General features: G+C 47.1%; 1 protein-coding gene across 2 annotated transcripts in view; it reads left to right on the top strand.

Moving 5' to 3' along the window:
- Positions 1 to 3,524: 3,524 nt before the first annotated feature.
- myo (growth/differentiation factor myoglianin) overlaps positions 3,525 to 10,186 on the top strand; it is a 57,956-nt gene continuing 51,294 nt past the window's right edge. The window contains exon 1 of one of the 2 annotated variants that reach the window (XM_071682384.1): positions 3,525 to 4,380. In XM_071682384.1, the coding sequence (XP_071538485.1) occupies positions 3,891 to 4,380 (490 nt within the window). In that variant the 5' untranslated portion in view covers positions 3,525 to 3,890. The remainder of the gene's footprint in view (positions 4,381 to 10,186) is intronic. The other variant, XM_071682385.1, reaches the window with a different exon arrangement.

Genomic DNA, 10,186 nt, shown 5'->3' on the forward strand with positions numbered 1-10,186 from the left:
TACATGATGGATGGGATGGGGCTGTTTTTCGAAGCGGTGTGTATGAGTATCGATTGGCTCGATGCTCGTGGCCGTGACAAACTGCAACTCGGGGACGAGGGATCTCTGGTGGCAAGAGATGTCCGTGGCGAGAAAAATTGTAGTTTGTAGTTGGATAGTGTCGGAAAGACTAGGACCACGAGCGTTTCATGTCGCTTGTAAGTAGGATGGAGGATGAGTTCAAGCTTTGTCGATGAAAGATGGCCTTCTTACCACCGAATTCCTATGGTTCTACAGAGTTTACAGTGACTGTAATGGCTGAAGTAAACACCAAACATGAGTAAACTAGGGGTCTGGAAGGTGGCAAGGGCGTGTAACTTTACCGAGAGGTTGAGACCTGTATGAACACATACAGCGAAGCCTGCAACATGTCTGCTGGAAACTTTGACCTCTGGATGACCTACTGTCTCAAGAGTTCTTCCGCGATGCTCACTTCCATCATCCACTGCCTTTACTAGCAAACTTCCATCATCTACCGCCTTTACTAGCAAACTTCCATCATCTACCGCCTTTACTAGCAAACTTCCATCATCTACTGCCTTTACTAGCAAACTTCCATCATATGTAGATCACAGATATATGACTGAGGACCGATTTCCTATTTGCGTAGGTGGTGCGTCAGGGTTTTGAGAGGGGAAAAGAGAAGGCTAAAGAGAGGGAATAAAGAGGTTAAAGAAAGGGTTAAAGAGAGAAGGTTAATAGGCTGATTCCAGAGTGCTATGAGAACCAGATGCATCCTGTTTGTATGTGGAGTGAAGACGATGGATTTTTTTCTTTTCTTTTAATGTGAGCTGAGACTTCAGGCGGCCCGTGAGTGCGTCATGGTCAGCAACGCTATCCGCTACACCACAGAGTATATACATATGTCAACTGCTCATCTATTTATGATTACCCTAGGACCAATTCCCCTGAGAGGGTCCTGATGTTACCCAGGGTCTCTTTCGGAAGGTTCCTGCAGCCCAAAGTTGCGCGACTTCCAGCTCAGGGAAATGTGGACTCCCTTCGAGTGAAAATTTCCCTTGGCGGGCTGTTGCCCTCATGTTACCCTCGACGAAGGGGGCTTTTTAAGCGATGTAACCTCTTGCAGGCGGGCCCGGTAACACACACACCCCCCAAAAACACACCACACCACACACCACACCAAAACAGGTGCAGGGGGGGAGGAGGGGGAAAACCGGGCAGCCTTCTCACGTTGGGAGGGTGACAAGTCGGTTCCCTAAGGTTCGTGCGGAACCCCCTGTTCCTACGAACACAAGTGAGTCCCAAAATGAAAGTTAGATTCGACCTGAGGATGTGTTTGCTGATGGTGTTAAAATCATGAAAAGCCGTGAGAAATAACTGGGACTGTGTAACCAGACTAGAAGTGATGCGTCTATGGTCAACAATTATCTACTGAAAAGGCAAATCTAGAGACGGGAAAGGGGGATTTTAAGAGACCCTTTTCATGGGAAAAAAAATTGCAAGGTTTATTGGAAGAGACCTGGGAGTTGACACCACCCCGAACATGTCACCAGAACAGCGACATGTGTTTGCCTTCTGGGCACGGCAGTCGGCCTCCATCCAACCCTAGGTGTTTATCCTCCTCCTAGGGCTGGTCGACAAATGGGAACCTGGCTTAGGCTTGTGTGTGTGTGTGTGTATGTGTGTGTGTGTATGTGTGTGTGTGTGTGTGTGTGCCTATAAAAGGACAGTAGAGAGTGTGTACCAAGTCTTCAGGAGTCTGGTAAAGCCCCCGTCCTAGTCTGTCATGTCATCCCCTGTCTCACTAGTGCCAATCAATAAGTAACTGTCATGGCATGACAGCGCCTCGTGTCATAATGACCATAACCTCACCTAAAGCGTGTTTGTACCATCGAACCAAATCAATCTCCCGAGATTATTTCACACTCAGATTTTCTCCTCTCTCTCTCTCTCTCTCTCTCTCTCTCTCTCTCTCTCTCTCTCTCTCTCTCTCTCTCTCTCTCTCCTCGTACGACAGGGGGGTGGATTCCTCTGTCTTTTTTTTTGATATACCATTGTTTTGTACCCTGGAGGCTTGTGAGAGTGTGTCATGTGTCACTTACACGCTAAGGGCCTGGTGTCCAGGGACGGTACAACTCCAACCAAGGCTCTGGGGTGTGGGGGTGTCGTCGACGTCTAGGGGGGGCGTGGGGGGGGACATCTACACCTCGTGAGGCAAGACTTGAGACGGGGAGCAGGAGGAGGAGGAGGAGGAGGAGGAGGTGGGAGGTGGTCCTGGCAGCGTCTGGCTAAACCCATGGTCGTTGGCCGTCTGTCCCGTGCACTGCTCTGCACCCCACCGAGCTCCGCCCACACCACCGAGCTCCGCCCACACCGAGCTCCGCCCACACCAAGCTCCGCCCACGCTGAATATATGCACACACCTCCTCCCTTAGCCCCTCCCACCGTAGGCTCCGCCCTGTTCCAAGACTGTCCTAAACCAGAGACGTCTTACAAAGTCTATCTTTTTAAGCTAGCCATCTTCTCTCTCTCTCTCTCTCTCTCTCTCTCTCTCTCTCTCTGGTACCTCACTCTTGCGCCTACCCTTTCCTCTCTCTCCTATCCCACTCTAGCCCCACTCACACAAGTAAAATCCACTCATCCCTCCTCTCTCTCTCTCTCGTATTTCACTTCAGCCCACTCAACCGATGCGACCACCACAGCAAGCATGATTACAGGCACCTCTGTACCACCACAACCACCACAGATACAGCTAAAAGCTCTGATACCACTACAGCTTCACTGCCACTCACTGCAGAGCCACTGTCACCGCAATTTTCGGCACTGCCATCACCACAGACCCACACACACTATCACGAATCCTCGACACTGTCCCCCCATCACTTCCAGACCCAGTGCCACCACAGATGCCAACCATAGCTACCGCCTACAGACCTCCTGAACACTGCCTTCATCACTTACAAGACCCCCACAGCCAACACAGGTCCTATCCGTGCCACCACTACAGACTTGGTTGCCACCAGTGGTCACATTACCAACACTTCACACGTCGTCAGCATAGCAGGAGGTATGTGTCTCAGTGATCTGTTCGTTTGCCTCCCCCACTACATTCATTCCGTTCTCCGTCCCACTCCGAAAACGCCGCCCCTACATCACGAGAGCCGACTCCAGTATAACTCAACTCCCACGAAAAGACCAAGGCGCCAAAAATAACACAGACCCCCCCCCCCTCCCCCCGGGTGGGTTGGGAGGGGGGCGTGGTAACCCCGAGGGCTGAGGCGCCCAAGTTTGCAGGACCTCGTCGTCGTCGTCCAGGTCGAAGCATTTCAAATTATTTCGTCGGCAGCTCGGCTCCGGCTGGGTCAGTCTGGCAGCTGGTTATGTAACAGTTGGTACAGCGACGAACGCGTGCGTGTACCACCTGCACATCGTGGTGAGAGTGGGAGAGGAGATGATTTGGTGTGTTGGGAAGAGAGGGAGTCAGGCCCTTCCCCCTGAGTTGTGTAGGGCAGGATTCCCAAGGAGGAGTAGAGGGAGGGAGAGAGAGAGAGAGACACACACACACACACGCCGCCTCGCCTTCCTTGCCAAGATCCATCCGTGGGCAGGTAGCAACGTAAGCCAGCACGGCACCCGTGACCACGCCCACGCGGTTGAAGACGGGCCCTGAGTGGCCGGTGCCTTCTTTCAAGTACCTCAACAGCCAATAGCACGGGGAGTTAACTCACTTGAAAAGTTAATTGGTTCGAGTATCAACAGAGACACGCCCCTTGTACTGGTGGCGATTAACTCCCAGACATTATGTATATAAGCGCTTGTCAATCTTGAATCGGGTCTTACGGGTGTGGCGTGAAGTTGTGTGTGAGACGATAGTCAGACAGGCAGCGATAATGCAGTGGACGCGGTACCTCCTTCTTACCCTGATGATCCTGCAGGCGCTGACGGAAGCCAAGCGCAGGAAGGCCAACAGAACTAGACAAGACAAACGGAACCAACTCGAGAGAGCTCGTGCCGAGGAAACGGGGACTAGTGAAATTCAGCTGCCTCAAGACGGAGGAACGGAGGCCCCACGCCATAGTGGCGAGCACCGACATCGTTTGCACCACTGCCCAAGCTGTTACCAGCTCCGTAAGAAATTGAGGTTAGCGCAGATAAAGGACAGAGTGTTGACCGCCACGGGCCTCTTAACTCCGCCCAACATGACGGGAGTTGTGATATCTAAGAACCCAAACATCCAAGGGATTATTGACGAAATGAACGCGTCAGCGCCTCACCCGGCCTACATGCAGGAGCCACCGTATAATAACGACGAACCGGAGATCAAAACGGAGCTGATGTTTTCGCCAGTCGAACCAGGTAACAACTACACTTCACACTCAGGTAACTCAGAGAGCCACACAGTTTTGTCCCCCCACCACCACATCCCTCCCCCCCCCCCAAACCAACCCACCCACCCACCCACCAACCCACCCACAACAACAACAACAACCCCACCACCACCCACCCAACCCCCTCTCTCCCTATATATATATATATATATATATATATATATATATATATATATATATATATATATATATATATACACACCCCCACCAGAGGGCAGGCCAACAATCATACATACTCTTGAATTAGTCTCTCTCACAACCTGGAGCGCCCTCTATCTCCTCCCAGACCAAGTTGGATATTATTCCCGACGTGCATCGACTCCTCTCTCTCTCTCTCTCTCTCTCTCTCTCTCTCTCTCTCTCTCTCTCTCTCTCTCTCTCGTTATTATAACGGCTGTTGTAAATACCCGAAGTGTCCAATCCCCTATTGCAAATCTAACCCCCTCCATCCAAAACAAAACAATATATATATATATATATATATATATATATATATATATATATATATAGAGTGCATTCGAGTGTATGTAGGTCCAGCCCCATTTTTCACACTGGTTCTTCATTACTTCCAGCGAGTAACTGTACACCTTCACACCCACGGCCGCCACATAACCAATACAACCCCCTCCCCACCCCCCCCCTCATCACACTCCCCCCTCCCCTCCAAGGCACCCCCCCCCTCCACCACCACCACACCACGCACATGTCCCTCCACACACACACACACACACACACACACACACACACCTTAACGCTAGCGTAAAATCCAGAATTATTGACTGGCTTCAGACGTGGGCAACAAGCGGGCTTCGCACGCCACCACCTCACTATATTAACCATTTAGAAACATATTAAATGCACTGGACAGCGGCGTCTTGCGTCTGGCAGGGCTGCCGTAGAGGGTTTTGCTGTTCGCTTATTACCTTCCATGATGCACCCCCCCCCCCCTCTCCCCCCATATGTGACCAAGAAAATGATAACTTGGGATTCTTGCCAACGTATACATATATATGTATATTAGTTGCATCGAGTAGCACAAAAGCAAGTGGGATAAGAAAAACAGCTACACCCTTGCCATGCTCGTGCTTATTAACTGAGTTGATTCCATTTTGCTTTCCACGTCGTTTCAAGGTCAATATTCCTCTTTCAATTTTCCATTGTGGACATGACATTATGCTAGCAGTTATGACAGAGGCATTCTCAGTGGCTAATCGCTTGTGCTGAAGGCAATATCTGTGCACTTTCTGTAGACCGACTGACACAAACATTGCATTATCTCGTTTGCATCACCACAAACATGGTGATGTGTTAGGACCTGTGTTAGAAATGTGGCCAAATGTGTCCACAGCTGTTAGGGAGACAGGTCAACATGATGAAGCATGGCGATATCTAGGAAGTTAGGTCAAAGACGTGATAGAACAAGACCACTAACTGCTGTGTGGGTCATTACCACATCCCAGGTCACAGAGACATGGCAACAGGCAAATGTTTGTTAGAGACAACGAGATCTTACCACTAATGTGCTACGCTTGGTATTGTGTTGGTAATGCTGTTGAGAGACATGACAGTACATGTGTACGTGTGTTATGAGACATGACAATACCTATGTACATGTATTTAAGAGATATGACAGTATGTGTACGTGTGTTAAGAGACGTGGCAGTATCCGTGTACGTGTTTAAGAGGCGTGCCAATGTCTGTGTACGTGTGTTGAGAGACATGACAGTACATGTGTACATGTGTTACGAGACATGATAATATTTGTGTTCGTATGACAAGGGGTATGACAGTGTCTCTGTACTTGTCTTGAGAGACATGAAAGTATATGTGTACGTGTGTTGAGAGACATGACAGTATATGTGTACGTGTGTTGAAAGTTTGACACGCCTTCTTATCCCTTGTCATAGACAAGGCCGAACCTGTAGCTCGACTGTACGACCTTCGAACACGAGTGTACGACCCTTGAGCATCAAGCACGACCCTTGAGAACGACTGCACGATCCTTGAGGACGACCCTATGACCCTCGAACGACAGACATGAGTCTCGCCAACCTAACATTGTGATAAACAAGTTATGAATACATAATCTATATGAATGTCAATATACATATCCATACAAATCCTTTAGCTATTTACCAATTACATTGCTACAAAATAAAAGATAAACAGACGCTGTTTATACCTTGTTGGACAAGTGTATCCTTCATACAGCTGTTGAGGAGGTAGACAAAAGCAATTTGCTTGTTAGCAAAACTCTCTTTCCCGTTGTACTAACGACCCTCCAGTACACCATGCCATCTCTCCAAGGTATCCTCTCTCTCTCTCTCTCTCTCTCTCTCTCTCTCTCTCTCTCTCTCTCTCTCTCTCTCTCTCTTGAAGGGCACTTCTATTCCTCCAAACACACTACCATCTCTCCAAACACTTTATAGTTTATTCAACAATACTCCCTCCCTCCAAACCCTCCTCCTTCCTTCAAAATACATTGCTATACCTGCAACATTTTTTTCCTCTCGCCAAACACGTTTCCACTCCTCCAAATGCATTTCTGTTTACCCCAAGACACCCCCATCTCTCCAGCCTCACTACCATCCCTACAAACGTATTCCTTCCCTCTCAACACGCTCCAATCCCTCCAAATGCATTGCCGTTCCTCCAAATGACATCTTCATTTCTCCAAAATACACTAACATCTCACCAAGCTGCTTATCATCGAGAACCCCCCACCCCCCCCTTTCCTCCAAAGACAATGCCATATCTATTAGCACAATGTTAGACAACCTCAAACAAGCTTCATTTATTTCAAAAACTCTAAATGCCCAACTTCCCCCCCCCCCTACAAGCACATTTCCATCCTCCAAACACACTACCATGTGCGTAAACTTAGTTCAAACTCTCCAAATATACTTCAAAATAACTGAACATGCGTCTCCAAGTAAAATTTATGATTCATTAATGGACTACCCATCCTCCAAAAAACACTTCAATCCATCCTTACATTCCCATCCCTCCAAACATAGATTCATCCCTCCAAAGATAGTTCCGTCCCTTCAAATACAACGTCAACTTTTCGAACAGAGTTCTGCCCCTCCAAGCATCCTTTCGCCCTTTCAAACACACTTCCTCTCTTCTACACAATTTCCTCCATTCCTCCAAACTCCTTTTCATCCTTTTAGATTATGTCATTACTCTAGATATGCATGCACATCCTACACATTTTGCTCCATCCCTCCAAAACACACTCATCCCCTCCAAACACTCTTCCATTCCTCCAAACACACTTCCATCTCTCAATACTCTAGCATCTATTCAAACACACTTCCTTCCTCCAAACATGATTTCATCCCTCCAAACATACTTGGTAAACTCCCACCCAACCAGTCACACTTCTACAAACAAACACTTTCCGTCCATCCAAGCATCCTTCTTTCCCTCCAAACACGATTTTCAATCTTTCCAAGCACAGTATCATCCCTCCAAAAAACGTTCAAGTCCTTCCAGACACATCATTACCTCCAAATGCATTTTCATCTTTTCAGTCATGCTTCCATCCCTCCAAATACACCCTCAGCCCTTCAGTCACATTCCCATGCCTCCAAGCATCCTCCCAACCCATTCTGTCATCCTTCCAAATATTCTTCAAATCCTTCAAACGTTATATCATCCCTCACAACATACTATCATCCCTCTGTACATTTCCATCCCTCCAAATATATTTCCATCATTCGAAGTATTCGAACATATTTCTATCCCTCTAGTCATATATCTATCCTTCCATTCCTTCAAGCATACTTCCATGCCTACAAACACACTTCAATCCCTCCAAGCTCACTTCCAGCCTTCCAGGTATGCTATCGTCCCTCCAAGCATACACTATCCCTCCAAACACATTCCATCCCTCCAAGCACACTCCTATCTCTTCAAGCACTCATTCATATCTCTATGAATACCTCCGTTCCTTCAAGCATACTCCCATTCCTACAGGCAGGCTTTTATCCCTCCAAATATCCTTCCAACCCTCCAAACATAATTTCGTATTTCCAAACATACTTCCATTCCTCTAGAGGCACACCCATCCTTCCAAACATATTTTCAATCCCTCCAAACACATATTAAAACCTTTGAGAACACTGTTATCCCTCCAAACACCCTTACAGCCCTCCAAACACCCTTACAGCCCTCCAAACACGCCTCGATCCCCCCAAGTATACCTCCATCCCTCCAAGTATGCTGCACTTTCATCTAAGACCCATCCACTCCTCCAAGCATGTTTCCATTTCTTCGAACCCTGCCGTCCCTCCAAGCACACCCCCTCAAACCTCCAAACACGCTTTGGTCCCTCCAAATACACCTCTAGGCAACAAGACACTCTTACCCTCCAAATTTAATTGAGCACGGTCACGCCGGTAAGTTAAACCAGACGCCTCCAACCCTCCAAATATACCCGACTCATACTCACATGCCACTCAAAACCTTAGAGTTATTAACATTTGTATTCAGTATTCCGTAAATGCCATTAGACATACCTGTAAATAATGAAGTGTAAATGGATTTTCAAACGAGTGACGACCCTTCAAACTATATACAAGTTCTGCAAATAAAACTTGGACACGTTCATTCATGAATTAATCTTGGACACGTTCATTCATGAATTAATCTTGGACACGTTCATTCATGCATTCAACTTTCTGATGTTTTCTTTTTTCTTTTCTCTCCTCCTACTCAAAATACTGACAACACAAAAAGGAGTTAAGGTTCTCTATAAATATTTACGTTTAAGGAAATAACTCATGCCCACTTAGAATACACACACACACACACACACACACACACACACACACACATGGATCTTTAAGTCTACACAAGGGATAGGCTTGCTGTAAGGATAGAAAATCTATCTAAATTGGATTGGCGCAAAGGACGCATGTGAGAGGAGCCATTTCAAAAGGGGTTGAGCTCATTCACGAGTGGCGTTCCGCAGGGTTCGGCTCTGAGACCATTTCTCTTCTTGATGATGTATGTCTTCATAGGTAGATTGGAGTCTTCCCTGAATGTGTTTGCGGATGATGCTGAGGTCATGAGGAAAGGGAGAAACGACGGAGAGTGCACAGACATACAAGGGGACCAAGACAAAGTCCAAATTGTGTCTGCTAAATGGGTCATGTATTTGACTTAGTTTAGATGTGAAGTAACAAAGATGAGACTATGAAAGTCACCTTCGTTATGAGTTACGATGAGAGGTCAAAAACCGGAAATTTGTCCACCAGAGAAGAGAGAAAAGTAAGGGGTGACTTGATGGCAGCGTTTCAAATTTTGATGTTATTATGGAACAACTCTCCCGATTGAATGATAAATGAACGTAAAGCCATTATGTGAAATCAAGCAAGAAACGTGTTAGAAAAAGGTGTAGAGAGAATTTTTTTTTATAGAGACGAGATCAGCTAATGAGCAGAATATACTTCATGATGAGAGATTAGTGAATGCTGAGAGCATACGAAGAAATAGAAAATTGTGTATGATAGCAGAGATAGTTCAAGAGATGGTGGTGGTAGTGATGGTGGTGGTGGTGGTGGTTGGGGAGGGAGGGAGGGGGTGTGCCTCCCCACGAGTGTAGAACTCCCTCCCTGTACAGTACAAACGGGGAATTGATTACATACAAGTCTCTCCAGGGCGACAGACTCCTCACTCATGCCAGAATGTCTCTTGGTACCTCCCCTCAGATACACTTGTCACTTTCTAAGTGCATTCACTTCAATGCACTTCAACATTACTTTATATATTTTCTAATTTGTCAAGTTATG

This window comes from Panulirus ornatus, chromosome 34 (genome assembly GCF_036320965.1).
Source record: "Panulirus ornatus isolate Po-2019 chromosome 34, ASM3632096v1, whole genome shotgun sequence".
Taxonomy (NCBI): Eukaryota; Metazoa; Arthropoda; class Malacostraca; order Decapoda; family Palinuridae; genus Panulirus; species Panulirus ornatus.